This window comes from Glycine max, chromosome 2 (genome assembly GCF_000004515.6).
Source record: "Glycine max cultivar Williams 82 chromosome 2, Glycine_max_v4.0, whole genome shotgun sequence".
Lineage (NCBI taxonomy): Eukaryota > Viridiplantae > Streptophyta > Magnoliopsida > Fabales > Fabaceae > Glycine > Glycine max.
This window is the reverse complement of record NC_016089.4, coordinates 48,511,377-48,526,111: the sequence shown is the minus strand read 5'-3', so window position 1 is coordinate 48,526,111 and position 14,735 is coordinate 48,511,377. Positions and strand designations below refer to the sequence as shown.

Below are 14,735 nucleotides of genomic sequence, written 5' to 3'. Positions count from 1 at the left end.
TTTACTTTCTTGGTGTTGCATCATTCTGAGATCTCACACAAAACCCTATCATGAGTCTTCCATCCTATATATTGGTGTCAATATATTTTTCCTTAGTAATTATTTAATTGATGTTTTATTAGTACGTACGTAAAAATATCCCTTATAATAGACCAAGGTTTCCCCCCCTTCAAAATACATAAACTTCTTTAACCAAATTAATAAAATAATTTGATCATATAAAAATTAAAAGTAGAATATGAACAAAATTTAAACCAAATAAAGTCTAACAATAGAAAGAGTTGAAGATTGAACCTAAATAGAAAAGTTATAAAATCAAATAGTTTACAAATGTATAGAGAGAGATAGAGAGCGACACACTTCTATGAATTCGGAAGTGAGACTCCTGAAAATAGCATTGTAAGATAGACTTGGTCTCGCACCATAAATCATTCTTCTTCTCTACCAACATTCTATGCTCTTGACAAATCTTTCATTGTCAATCAAACTTCTCCTCTCTAACCACTCTTGTTCTCTTACCATGAATAATTTGAACTTCCATTCTTATCTTTAATTGTAGCTATAACATGTTCAACATCCAATAGATCTTGCCATGCATGGTAAATTAAAGTTGGTGTAATTTTATTTACATTTCTCGTTTAATTTAATTTCTCTTCATAAAGCTATTTATCAATCAGATACAATGTACATGTAGATCGACTTTGTTAATTAATTACTAGAAAAGTAGTAATTAAATTTTAGAGGTGTAGGTGTAAGGTGTAGCAATTAGAAACAATGTCATCCATTAATAGGCAATCTTCGAAGAAATCTGGACGTAATTCAGGAGGATCAACATCTCAAGGGTCACAAAGCTCTGGCGGGCCAAGTGTTAAGTTTGCGAGAAGAACTTCAAGTGGGAGATATGTGAGTCTTTCAAGGGATGAAATTGATGTGTCTTCAGACTTATCAGGGGATTACATGAACTACACTGTTCATATTCCTCCTACCCCAGACAATCAACCCATGGACTCATCTGTTGCAATGAAAGCTGAAGAACAATATGTTTCTAATTCTTTATTTACCGGTGGATTCAACAGCGTGACTAGAGCGCATCTAATGGATAAGGTCATTGATTCTGAAGTCACTCATCCTCAAATGGCAGGCTCCAAAGGCTCTCTATGTTCAATTTGTGATGGCAGGGTCATGAGGGATGAGAGGGGACGTGATGTCACTCCCTGTGAGTGTAGGTATGTGGAAATTGATTATTATTATTATTATCATATCTTAATTTTGACATTATTTTTATTTGATTCCTTGTTGAGAAATTAAGAGGAACTAACTAAATTACATAATAATAATTCAAATTTAGGTACAAGATTTGTAGAGATTGCTTTATAGATGCACAAAAAGAATCTGGTATGTGTCCCGGTTGCAAGGAGCCATATAAAGTGGGGGAATATGAGGAAGACCTCACAGATCAGTATTCCAACAATGGGGCATTGCCATTGCCAGCCCCAAATGGTTCCAAACGCAATCCAAACAACATGTCAGTTATGAAGAGAAATCAAAATGGAGAATTTGATCATAACAAGTGGTTGTTTGAGACTCAAGGTACCTACGGAGTTGGTAATGCATATTGGCCTCAAGATGACATGTATGGTGATGATGCCCTAAAGGCAGGAATGCTGGATCCAGAGAAGCCGTGGAAGCCTTTGAGCCGGGTAACACCAATTCCATCAGGCATCATAAGTCCTTACAGGTTAATTTCATCAAGTTATATATACTTCCCATAGTTTGTAATTATAATGATAATAATAATTATTGTTACATGACTAAATATATGTCTATATCTATATCTATTTGCAGGTTACTTATCTTGGTGAGATTTGTGGTATTGATCTTTTTTTTACATTGGAGAGTGGTAAATCCAAATAAAGATGCAGTTTGGTTGTGGATTATGTCAATTACATGTGAGATATGGTTTGGCTTCTCATGGATTCTAGATCAAGTTCCAAAGCTTTGCCCTGTGAATCGTTCCACTGACCTTGCAGTCCTTCACGAAAAATTTGATAGTCCATCCCCATCAAATCCCACAGGGCGATCTGATCTACCCGGTATGGACCTCTTTGTGTCCACTGCTGATCCTGAGAAGGAGCCACCTCTAACCACTGCCAATACCATTCTTTCCATATTAGCAGTTGATTACCCTGTTGAAAAGCTTGCGTGTTACATTTCTGATGATGGAGGTGCTCTCTTGACTTTCGAAGCCATGGCTGAGGCTGCAAGTTTTGCTGATTTATGGGTTCCCTTTTGCCGAAAGCACAACATCGAGCCGAGGAATCCAGAATCGTATTTTAGCTTAAAAGTTGATCCTACCAAGAACAAAAGCAGGACAGATTTTGTCAAGGACAGAAGGAGGGTTAAGAGGGAGTATGATGAGTTCAAGGTACGCATAAATGGCCTACCAGATTCCATAAGGAGAAGATCTGATGCATTTAATGCGAGAGAGGAAATGAAGATGATGAAGCATATGAAGGAGAGTGGGGCTGACCCTTCTGAGCCTGTCAAAGTGTTAAAGTCCACATGGATGGCTGATGGCACCCACTGGCCTGGTACTTGGGCTACTCCTTCTAGTGAACATGCTAAGGGTGATCATGCTGGAATACTTCAGGTACTACACCTAGCTAGCATTTTTTTTACTTAAAAAAGTTTAGAGGAGTTCAGTCTTGGGGGCTTACATAAAATCAGATCAAGATAGACTTCAAGGCTTAATACAACACATCAGGATCGGGAATCAAACCTATGTCGTCCTTGTGTGATAAATTCATTCCTTATAAACTGGGCCAACCTTTGTTGCTACTTGGCTAGCAATTTAAGTAACTATTAAAATAAAAAAAGATATGATGACATATCCAAGAATCAATTTAACATCAATTTCATATATAATAGTACTATTTTAATCCAACTTTTTGGCATTTAATGAATATAGGTGATGTTGAAGCCACCAAGTCCCGATCCGTTATTTGGAAGTGCCGATGATGACAAGATTCTAGACTTCACCGAGGTTGATACACGGTTGCCAATGTTTGTATATGTTTCTCGGGAGAAACGACCAGGTTATGATCACAACAAGAAAGCCGGTGCCATGAATGCATTAGTTCGAGCATCTGCAATTTTGTCGAATGGCCCATTCATTCTCAACCTTGATTGTGATCATTACATCTACAATTGCAAGGCAGTACGAGAAGGCATGTGCTTCATGATGGACAGAGGTGGCGAGGACATATGCTACATCCAATTCCCACAAAGATTCGAAGGCATTGACCCTTCAGATCGTTATGCCAATCACAACACTGTGTTCTTTGATGGAAACATGCGAGCCCTTGATGGTCTTCAAGGTCCAATGTACGTGGGAACTGGATGCATGTTTCGACGATTTGCTTTATACGGATTCGACCCTCCCTTCGCGGACAAGGACAGTGACAATAAAGATGGTAAAAAGATTGAAGGGTCTGAAACACCGGCCATGAATGCTAGCGAGTTTGATCCAAATCTTGACGTGAACTTACTGCCCAAGCGCTTTGGAAATTCAACCATGTTGGCTGAGAGCATACCCGTCGCTGAGTTCCAGGGACGTCCTTTAGCAGATCACCCCGCCATCAAGTTTGGACGCCCACTTGGTGTTCTTAGGGCTCCTCGCGAGCCACTCGATGCTACTACCGTAGCTGAAGCCGTATCTGTCATTTCTTGTTGGTTCGTAACATACGTATCTTTTCTCTATATAAACTAGAATGAAAGTTTTCTTTGTAACAAAAGTGTTTGATTCTAATGATAATGCACCGACACACTTGAGTGGATCAACCAATCAAAGTATTTTACATTATGAGTGCATATCTTATTTTCTCAAAGTGTGTTTAAAATTTGTTATCTATGTATATGTATAGGTATGAAGACAAGACTGAATGGGGAGATAGAGTGGGATGGATTTATGGGTCTGTGACTGAAGATGTGGTTACAGGATACCGCATGCATAACCGGGGATGGCGATCGGTGTATTGCATAACGAAGCGAGATGCATTTCGCGGATCAGCACCAATCAACCTAACTGATAGACTGCACCAGGTGCTGAGATGGGCCACAGGCTCAGTCGAAATATTCTTCTCAAAGAACAACGCATTCCTCGCCAGCAAGCGCCTCAAGATTCTCCAACGTCTCTCTTACCTCAACGTTGGAATCTACCCTTTCACCTCCCTCTTCCTAGTCGTGTACTGCTTCCTCCCTGCACTCTCTCTATTCTCTGGTTCCTTCATTGTCGAAACCCTCAGCATCGCCTTCTTAATCTACTTGCTCATCATCACCGTATGCCTGGTGATGCTGGCCATTCTGGAGGTGAAGTGGTCTGGTGTGGAGTTAGAGCAATGGTGGAGAAACGAACAATTTTGGCTGATTTCTGGAACCAGTGCTCACTTGGCTGCTGTGGTGCAAGGACTCCTGAAGGTGATGGCTGGCATTGAGATATCTTTCACTCTAACGTCGAAATCAGCGGGTGAAGACGAGGACGACATGTTTGCAGATTTGTATATAGTAAAGTGGAGCTCACTCATGGTTCCGCCGATTGTTATTGCTATGACCAACATCATTGCCATTGCGGTTGCGTTTTCAAGGACTATTTACAGTGCCAACCCACAATGGAGCAAGTTTATTGGAGGTGCATTCTTCAGTTTTTGGGTGCTTGCTCATTTGTACCCGTTTGCCAAAGGTTTGATGGGGAGGAGAGGCAAGACACCAACTATTGTGTTTGTGTGGTCAGGTCTCATTGCGATTACACTTTCTTTGCTTTGGGTTTCCATTAGCCCACCACAAGGTGCTGACGGACAAGGTGTAGGGGGAGATTTTCAATTTCCATGAAATTAATAATAACAATTAAATGCATGGCTACTTAACAATCATGTCTTTTAATTAAGTACATAAAATAGGAAAATAAAAATTACTTTTAGAGTTCTTTTTTAAAAGGTCAAATTAATAATACTATGAATTAGTTTATACAGGACGACATGATTGATGTTCATCATAATGTGCATCTGGATTAGTTTTTATTGTCATTCAGATTTAAGCATTCCATTTTTTTTCATCCTCTAAAGCATTAAACGGTTATGTTGTTTGATTTACTCATTAGAGTAGATGAATAGTTAAGCATCTTAGTAACTTAAATTAAAGTGAACTAAAGGAAAAATGAAGTTCAAATGAATCTGAAAATTGACTGTTACGTAGTCTGGTACAATTGTCTCACTGGTCAAAGTGGTGCTACAAGAAAAGGGTTTGGCAAGCCTTTTACAGGTACTACTCATAATTCCTCAAAATTCAAGTACTTAAAAAAAGGGTAATCGATTTGCTAAAACATTATACAGTTAATTCTTCTTACTCTAATCTTACAAATTGCGGGCTGCTTAAACAACTAAACATCAGTAAAGTAATCAATTTCTTTGGTTATTTCTTTGCTTAAACAACTAAACAGTAAAGTAAACAAATTGCGGGCTGCTTCCCTAATGTGCTATCTGATTTTTGTGTTTACAGGATTTAGCAACACAATGACAAGCAAAAAGAAGGAAAAGAAAATAGCGGAAATAAACAATATTAATTATTTTTATGTATGGACATTTTAACTATTTACAAAGTCACTTTCAAAAAAAAGAAAACGATTTAGCAAGTCTCAAGATGGTTTAAATTTTCAATCTTTTAGCCCATAAAATCTCAAGTATCTAGATTGAGCCATCTCGGAGAACCCTTTCATTTTTTATTTTTTATTTTTTGTCTTTTTTAAATTTTACGAATACAAAATTTATCACATATTTTTCGTTGTTACGTGTGGGAGAATATTAATTAGAACACTAATTAAAAAAAATAAAAGTGAAAAATTGTTACTAAAAGTAATACGTAAAATTTAATGTTATTACTAATATATTTATGCATTAATTCTTAATTAATATCTTTAAACTACTCGTGAATGGTTCCTAAAGTTTATCAAAGATAACTAAGAAGAAGCAAGACAACAAGCAACATTTTTCTTTTTGATATATTAATTGGAATCGAATTCAGTGAATCAGTCTAAAACAAAAGGATAAGTGTGACGAAGTGCCACAAACACTAGTTTGTCTGCTTTTGCCAAGTCTCACCCAAATAGCTACGTACCCTTCTTGTCTGATTGCTAAAGGAGAGGACGTGTCAATGAAATCAATCGTATCGAAACTAAAATTTGGTGCAATCAATTTAATGCATTACTAGATATTTCGGAAAGTCATGCATATATATTTTGTAAAAGGCTCGAAAACAATGAAGGGAAAATGTGTTAAGAGAAGAGATAAAGTTAATTTGGTTGATGGCGATTACCACTTTGAGGGATGATGGCTCACTTGCCACAAACTTTCGCATCAAACACATGGGCGACATTGTCCCTTGATTTTTAACCATTTTGTTCAGACATCATAGGCTTTGGGTGAGTGCCTCACAACAATTTTTTAACCATTTTGGGCAAGTTTTTAAATATATAAAATCAAACGGGTTCAAAGGTATGAATTTTATGTTATATAATGTGTCATCACATTTATTTAATAAGTTTGAAAATACATAAGATGCCAATTTTAACAAAGCGTATAACATATTATTAGACATATAATGAATTTAAATTTATTTCTAAAACTAAATATTTCATCAGATCTATCCGTTAAGTTGATATGAGAGGAAAATAGGCATAGTGCGTTAATTGCCATTTGCATGTCAAATGAAAACTAGAGAGTAAAAATCTGAATATAATCAAGTACTATACTTTATCTTGCAGGAAGCAAGTGGAGTTGGATAAATTAACGTTATTGCATGTTAGCAATAGCATGGAGCAATGAAAAAGATAGATAGTGAATTATATAACAAAAATGTTGCTAGCGAGTGCTGAGGACCTGTAGATTTATGTGTTTTTTTTTTCTTTCAAGGAGAAGTTGATACTAGCACCTATGAGAGGGAGGAAATAAGAGAGTGAAAAAGAATTGTGGAAACTTGATCCCACACTCAATTCATATTACCTAACTTAATAATTGACCTGCCTTTAATTGCCTTATTATGTTGTATATGTGATATGAGTACAAGAAATGGATATCATATATGTAAATACGATGTTTTTAAAAAAAAATTAGGATACAAAGTATATATTGCTATATATATATATATATATTATAATATTAAGTTAAATGTAATTACAGTATTATATTTACAAATACTGAATGTTTATTATTTGCTTATATATAGGTATCTCTTTGTACGTTGGAGATTGAACGTTGCAAACATGTACGTCATCCTTGGAGAAACAGGGGACACTGATTATGAGAAGATGATTTCTGAAACTCACAAGACCATAATCATGAAGGGAGTGGTGTCTAAGGGTTCACAAGACCATAATCTCTTTTTTCTTATAAGATCATATTACTTATTATAGTCACATTTATATTTCATCTTTCTCTTTTTCTCTCTTGGTGTTAACTAGAAGATTGGTGTTCTCCACACAAATCTTTTCCCCAAATTTATTTACCTCCGCAGTCAAAATGGAAATTGGATTGATGCAAATTATATATATATATATATATATATATATATATATATATATATATATATATATATATATATATATTGAATGTGGTCAAAGTGTAGCTAGATCGTGTTTTTCTTTGTTACAAAATGTTTTTTTTTGTTGGAGCTCGAAGAAGTTACATATAATTTCTTTAAAATATGAATAAATCATGTGTGCTTGAGAAAGATGGGAATTTATGTGACGAGACTTTCATACTTAGTTAACTGAATTTTTGAATGGTCACAATTTACTTCCTAATTCTAATAATCCTAATGTAATAATGTGATGTATATATGTAATTTTTTAAATTTGGGGACGCAATTTTAAGAGATAAAAGAATACTTAAACTATTTTTTTTATTAAAAATTGTTATTTAATTAATTTCACGTGTATTATTGATGTGGATGTCAAAACAACGAGTTTAACACCGTTAGCTACAAGGGATCAAAACAACATTTTGTAAAATTGGAGAATTAAATAAAATAATTTTTAATATGAAGGACAAAAAATACTCAAATTTAAGGAATCACTTCAACTAATTTACTCTTTTGATCCGACTAAGAACTATCTATGCACGCTGTATGAAAAAATTCACAAAGATTTACTCACAATTTAATCTCTAATAATTACTATTGTTGCTTTAAAAAAAATAATAGTATTGTTAGAATTCAAATTATAACAAATATATATCTATTGACATATTCAATCTTTGGCCCACACTATTAAAATAATTGAATAACAGATATTTTCAATTCTCATTTGTTAATTATAAAACCTCATCATTTCCGCTATCACAGGGTAAAATTACTTTCATCTTTGTGAAATGATAATATTTGATTAAATTGCTACTTTATACATTTGGATATTTTATTTTTGTTATATATTTTTATATTAATATAGAAATTTTGTTCCCTGTGAAATACTAAATCTCTATATGCAAGAGTTGAGTACACACAATTTTTTTTTTAAGAGTTGAACCATATATATAAGATAATATCAAATGTGGATTAAAAAAATAACTTGACAATAGTTTGAGCCAATAGTAATTATAAGCTCGTAATCTCGTATAATATTAGATAATAAAAAATAGTAATTCTAATAGTAATTAATTTAAAAAGGTGAGGAAAAGTGCAAAGGTTTTGTCCGGATTATCTTCAATAAAAAAATATGCTTCGAATCAAAGTATCTATTTCTTCCTTCATTGGTGGCTTTTTGTGGCCCTCTAAACCCATAATGATACTCAGAAAATGCAAAATTTTTTACTCAAGCTTGCGATTTTTTCTCAGGAGAGGTCTGAAGATCAAACTTAGTCAAAACGTATTGACAAAATTATTTCTCTCACTATAGTCACCGGAATTTTATATCATACGGGGCATAGTTAAACATCAAGGCATGACATCATCTATTAAGAGGGGCAAAAAAACATACCTTTCTGCAAGTTATATTTCGCCTAATGTATGTATTTTCAATAAGCTGGCAACTAAAAGCTTCCTACTTCGACACATTTAATCTAATCTGAAAAAGAAGTTTAGCCATTGCTGGTAAGGAATTAATTTCTTATAATAATAACAAATTATATATGCTATTGGTTGGCTTACAACTGTACATAACAAAAAAGTTTTTTTTCCCCCTTAAATAAAGTCATAAATTTGAGTTGTAATGGGAAAAAAAGTGGAAGATAATTATTTTCTTAACCTTACTTGGCTAAGTTTGAGTTGGTTAAGAAAAAACGTAATTTTATTACTTCACTGTTTATATTTGTTGGCTTTTCCCATAATTTTTAAAAATGTTTTTTCTTATTACATATTCAAATGTTATTTTTTTCCTCTCTCTCAATAATATGAAATAATTAGTCTAGGATTGAACATATCAAGCTATACTAGGAAAAATAAATAAATTATCTTTGAGATGTGATATATACAATAATTTATTCAACATTAAGAATAAAATTTTCTTTAAATAATGATATATTTTTATTTAATTTACAAATTAAATTTTAAGATTATCTTTTTTTATTATTATTATAATTTTAAGATTTTCTTTCCATCTTGGTTTTCTATGATCCGTTCAAAACATAGTTAATTTTGGGCTATGTCCAAAAACCAAAACCCAAAGCAAATTGAAATGGCATGTGAGGGGAAGCATAATAGCATGGTGCCAAGTTTCAAGATTTGCACAGGATTTTTCCCTTTCACACAAATAGGACAGTTTAGTGAGGACATCAGAGGAAGCCTAGATTTGGTGCTTAGCTCCTCTGTTGGATTGAGGTTGACCCTCTCTCCTTACTCTCTCTCTTCACTTTACTTTACCTTTCTTCCTTACTCATTACAGTTTTACTTCTTTTTTTAATCTTCTTTCTACCAGCCATCCATAAACACCATACTTACCTATTCATTTCACATTTGCTTTCCCTTTACTGTTTCTTCTCTCTCTCTGTCTCCGCTTTCCTTCATTGCAAACCAAGCTTCCTTTCCAGCTTGTTCTGGTCCTGCTCTCAGACACAACACAACACAATACCCACCAACCATTTTTACCGCATTTACTCTTCCTCTTCTCTAAAATTAGTAAAATACAACCATTCTCTCTCTGCCTCTTTATTTTTCCCATCAAAATAAGATTTTTGTCTGGCATTCCCTTGCATTTTTTTAAAATGTATTTTCATTTTTTGTTTTAAGTGTGGCCCACTTATTACCTACTGTTGTGCCACTACATCTTTTGCAGCATCTGGATTTTGCTGTAGGGTATGTGTGTTGCTCATCCTCAGGTATTCTTTGCACATTGAGTTGTCGGTTCAAAATGAGGTGTGAAACCTGTTGCTTCTTTGGGTAGAGGATTCAGGAGTCTAGCTACCTTGGATCACCACAAAGGTAAATGCTTTGTCTTTCTCTACCACTTTTTGGATAATATGCATTTCACTTTCTCTTTTGTTTGCTTGGATCATAAGTGATGCTTTCCTGGTTTCCTTTTCTTTTCATTAGAAATTATGGCGCTTATCAACATTCATCAGGTTATTTTACTTTCCCGATAAACTGTGAATTCATTCATCATGCCTTTTCTATTGTGTTGGTTTTGAAACTGCTGATTATGTATGCTGCTTCTTGTATTAATTGGATTCTGTTTTATTGTATGCCATTGCCATTTGCCAATAAAGCCTGATATGGGAGCCTTTGATCTTCAAATTTAGCTTACAGGAAACTTTGTAGTCTGAGATTATCTTAAATCATGATTAAGATGCAATTAGTGATTTGTTGAAATCTGGCTTTGGTTATTGTTTATGGCATTGTTGCAAGAACTGAAATGTTGGCTGTAAATTAGAATGTTCAGATGTGTGTTTCGAAGTCTTGAGTAAGGGGAGTACTTAACTTGAATCCTGTACTTGGGTGGAAATGTCTTGGCTCTACCAGCTGAAGAACTTGTGGGGATGATATTGATTGACTTGTTGCAACCAATTATGTCATCCAACAGTTCTTTGAATATGGAATTGTCAAAGAAGACATCATTTTTGGGTTTGAAACGATGGGTTTTGATTGGGATAGGTGTCGGTGCATTTATTGTGCTAATTCTGTGTATATTATCGATATGGGCGATGTTTCGGAGAAAGTGTAGGAGATCTCTGGACAAGTATTCTGTATCCCAAATACCAAATGTCTCAAAAGATATAGATGTTGACAAGGTTGGGGTGCAGAGTTCTCATGTTCAACCAGAAAATGTGGTTATTCCTGTTCATGACAAGGCAAGTGATAAGAATTCAGATAATGTATCAGTTCATTTAGGGAAGAGCAAATCTGGTGATCCTGATAATATCAGTCAGTGCAGCTCAATTTATCATCATGAGAGAGGATTTAGTTCAATGTCGGCCGAAGAAGGAAGCTCTGGGAATGTTAAGAAGCAATCTACATTGTCACATGGAGGGCTGGCCACTGCCTCTCCTTTAGTTGGCTTACCAGAATTTTCTCATCTTGGGTGGGGCCACTGGTTTACACTTAGAGATCTGGAAATGGCAACCAATCGTTTCTCAAGCGAAAACATCATTGGTGAAGGTGGATATGGCATTGTTTACAGGGGCAGACTGATTAATGGGACTGAGGTGGCAGTGAAGAAGCTTCTTAACAACTTGTAAGGATATTTATTTATCATTGATATACCCTTTAAGGGTTTTTTTTGTGGCACTTTTTGGCATGACACATAAACAACAACTTCTTTTAATCTTGTTATGTAATTGAGTTCTACATTGAATTCCAAGGGGACAAGCTGAGAAAGAATTCAGGGTTGAAGTGGAGGCTATCGGCCATGTTAGACATAAGCATCTTGTACGCCTTCTTGGATATTGTGTAGAAGGAGTTCATAGGTAAAAAAATTTCTCTGGTTTCTTACAGAAAAGTATCCACTAACAATTTTGTATTATATTTCACAAATTCATTCTCAATAATAGTGCCAGCTTTGGGTTTATGATTGTCATATTCTACTTTGTCCAAAATTGAACATAAGCTTTTCTCTATGTTATGTCTCTATATATGTATTCTGTCATAATGAATGTGCTTCCCGATTGATATTCAGGCTGCTTGTGTATGAATATGTGAACAATGGTAACTTAGAACAATGGTTACATGGAAACATGCACCAATATGGGACGCTTACCTGGGAGGCCCGCATGAAAGTTATACTTGGCACTGCCAAAGCGTAAGTTCAGGGTGCAACTTAAAATATATACCATGGTAATCATTTGTATAGTCTGGTGCCAAATCACTCAGTATAATTATCATGAATCTCTCATCTCTGAGTTTTGATTGTAACAATGTTGTGTTCCTTTAATTAATGTTATTACTATTAGTATTTTTTGCATGTCAAAATATATCATAAATGTTATTGACTGTTTATTTATGTTTCTTGTTAATATTATGTTATAGACTTTATATTTTCATATAGTTTATTTAAGCCCATTAGGTTTTTAGTCTAAACAACAATATCTGCCCATCGGACCACTGACTATCTTAGGCTATATTTGGATATGGATAACTAACAATGGGTAGAATGTGATGGAATGCCTTTTCAAAAAAAAAAAGAATGTGATGGAATGAAATAAATTTACCGTTGCATTGTTTTGATATTTTATGATGGAATGGAATTGAATTAGAAAATCTGGTTCCACCCCGACCCAGTACCCCCAAATTGGGGGGAAGAAAAGGAGCATTTTTGGATGGAATGGAATGGATTCCATTTCATTTCACTCCACTCCATTCCTTCCATTAGTTCAAACATAATGGACAAGTGACCTATTGTAGTTTAAATATTTTACTTAATTAGTTACAAATTTATTTTTATGGAAGATTCAACGATGGAACTTGTTCTGCTAATTAACCCCCCTAATGTACTGTGACTGGTGGCAGGCTTGCTTATTTACATGAAGCAATAGAACCAAAAGTTATTCACCGGGATATAAAGTCTAGCAACATATTGATTGACGATGAATTCAATGCAAAGGTTTCTGATTTTGGTCTGGCCAAACTTTTGGATTCAGGCGAAAGTCACATAACCACTAGAGTAATGGGAACGTTTGGGTATACAGAAAATTTATTATCTCTTTCCTTATTTTTTACTTAAAGGATTTATGCACTTAGGAACTCACTTCTGTTGTGGATTTCAGTTACGTGGCACCAGAATATGCTAACAGTGGTTTGTTAAATGAGAAGAGTGACATTTACAGCTTTGGTGTCCTCTTACTGGAAGCAGTTACTGGAAGGGATCCTGTAGACTATGCGCGCCCTGCTAATGAGGTGCCTAATTCTTATGAACTCTGCCAGCTTGCCAGTTCTAACCATACTTTCCACTGGAAGTCATCACTGTGTTTCAAATAGCTGATGAGATAATCTTCATTATGACAGGTTAATCTAGTTGAATGGCTCAAAACAATGGTGGGGACAAGGAGGGCCGAAGAAGTAGTGGACTCAAGCCTTGAAGTTAAACCACCGCTGCGTGCTTTGAAGCGCACTCTTTTGGTTGCACTCAGGTGTATTGATCCTGACGCTGACAAGAGGCCTAAAATGAGTCAAGTTGTGAGGATGCTTGAAGCTGACGAATATCCATTTCGAGAGGTTCCCTTCAATATCTTGTTTTCTCACATTTAAGTTCTAGTGTTTAGTTAATGAGTTGACTCTTGAGTCTTTTATCAAATTTTTGCAACTTTTTGACCTTGTTTGCATTCTTATCATTATTCTCCTTCATACATGTGTTGGCTAACCTACCACCAACTAGAAAGAACAAAATATTGGATGAACTCTCAGGAAAAAAATTGGGGGAAAAATATGTCCGTGTTTCCTACAAATATGGAAAATTTTGGTTTTTATCTTTAAAAAAATAATTGTTGGTTTTAATCCTCATAATGTGTCATAAATGTCACATTAATGATCACTCTAAGATGGCATGCGTTTACTTCATCATAACATATTGGTGGGAGTATACTGTTTCTACATACTTAGCATTCTGATGCATTATCTTATAAAGAGCATGGTCCTCTTTTGAATGCATGTTTTTTGGTGCTTCGTGAATACATAATATTGAAGTATATCTGTTGACAGCAAATCACTAAAACGTAGGTAAGCTAGACAACTGATTGATATAATGACTTTCAGGATAGAAGGAAAAGAAAGAGTGGCACTGCCAGCATGGAAATTGAAACCGTGAAGGATATTTCTGGTCCATCTGATGCTGAAAAGATGGTAATTTCTGAAAGCCACGTTGAAGAAGGATAGAATTGACAACCCCATGACTTAGCCTGACAATTCCCGCTGTACACGTTATTATAGTAACTTATCTATACCATATTCATATATCTCCAACTTTGTGACCTTCAGAAAATTTTGTTGCATCTGAGGATAGAATCAGATCAGAGTGAGCCCGTTTGGATAATGATGGTTTTGTTTTGTTCTGTTTTTGTTTTTAATTGAATGGTTGCCATTGAAGATATGATACACTAGCTAGAGCTAGCCTTGCAAAGGGGATTAGAATCAGTATGGGTGCTGTACAGATGTCTGTGGGGTCTATCTTACATGATTGTTGATTTTCTTTCTTTACTTCCTTGACTATTTATCCTAACATGCTGCTGGAGAGTGGCGATAGTAATTAAAAACGAATGTTTGGCTAA

At 35.0% G+C, this 14,735-nt stretch overlaps 2 protein-coding genes across 8 annotated transcripts; both read left to right on the top strand.

The window, feature by feature from the left end:
* The first annotated feature begins 774 nt into the window (after window positions 1-774).
* Window positions 775-4,887, top strand: LOC100778982 (cellulose synthase-like protein D4). The gene is made up of 5 exons (XM_003519499.3): window positions 775-1,226; window positions 1,349-1,738; window positions 1,846-2,650; window positions 2,969-3,732; window positions 3,924-4,887. Exons 1-5 carry the CDS (start codon window positions 775-777, stop codon window positions 4,885-4,887), a joined length of 3,375 nt encoding a protein of 1,124 aa, XP_003519547.1.
* Window positions 4,888-9,839: 4,952 nt separating this feature from the next.
* On the top strand, window positions 9,840-14,735 carry LOC100778444 (probable receptor-like protein kinase At2g42960). Of its 7 annotated transcripts, none has more exons than XM_041009464.1 (9): window positions 9,840-9,861; window positions 10,316-10,461; window positions 10,919-11,710; window positions 11,838-11,942; window positions 12,152-12,274; window positions 12,982-13,152; window positions 13,239-13,368; window positions 13,477-13,686; window positions 14,224-14,735. In XM_041009464.1, exons 3-9 carry the CDS (start codon window positions 11,016-11,018, stop codon window positions 14,341-14,343), a joined length of 1,554 nt encoding a protein of 517 aa, XP_040865398.1. In that variant the 5' UTR covers window positions 9,840-9,861; window positions 10,316-10,461; window positions 10,919-11,015; the 3' UTR covers window positions 14,344-14,735. The 7 variants fall into 7 exon arrangements, with proteins under 7 accessions (XP_040865398.1, XP_003519546.2, XP_006575655.1 ...); XM_006575591.4 differs by lacking the exon at window positions 9,840-9,861 and adding an exon at window positions 10,573-10,601 and having other exon boundaries at window positions 9,925-10,461; window positions 10,746-11,710; XM_003519498.5 differs by lacking the exon at window positions 9,840-9,861 and having other exon boundaries at window positions 9,924-10,461.

Bases quoted from the DNA above. Each gene is read 5' to 3' on its own strand.
- LOC100778982 (XM_003519499.3), top strand. From the start codon at position 775: ATGTCATCCATTAATAGGCAATCTTCGAAGAAATCTGGACGTAATTCA. The intron at 2,651-2,968 runs GTACTACACCTA...TAATGAATATAG, and splicing joins ATCATGCTGGAATACTTCAG to GTGATGTTGAAGCCACCAAG. The intron at 3,733-3,923 runs GTTCGTAACATA...GTATATGTATAG, and splicing joins GTATCTGTCATTTCTTGTTG to GTATGAAGACAAGACTGAAT.
- LOC100778444 (XM_041009464.1), top strand. From the start codon at position 11,016: ATGATATTGATTGACTTGTTGCAACCAATTATGTCATCCAACAGTTCT. The intron at 11,943-12,151 runs GTAAAAAAATTT...ATTGATATTCAG, and splicing joins TGTGTAGAAGGAGTTCATAG to GCTGCTTGTGTATGAATATG. The intron at 13,369-13,476 runs GTGCCTAATTCT...TCATTATGACAG, and splicing joins ATGCGCGCCCTGCTAATGAG to GTTAATCTAGTTGAATGGCT.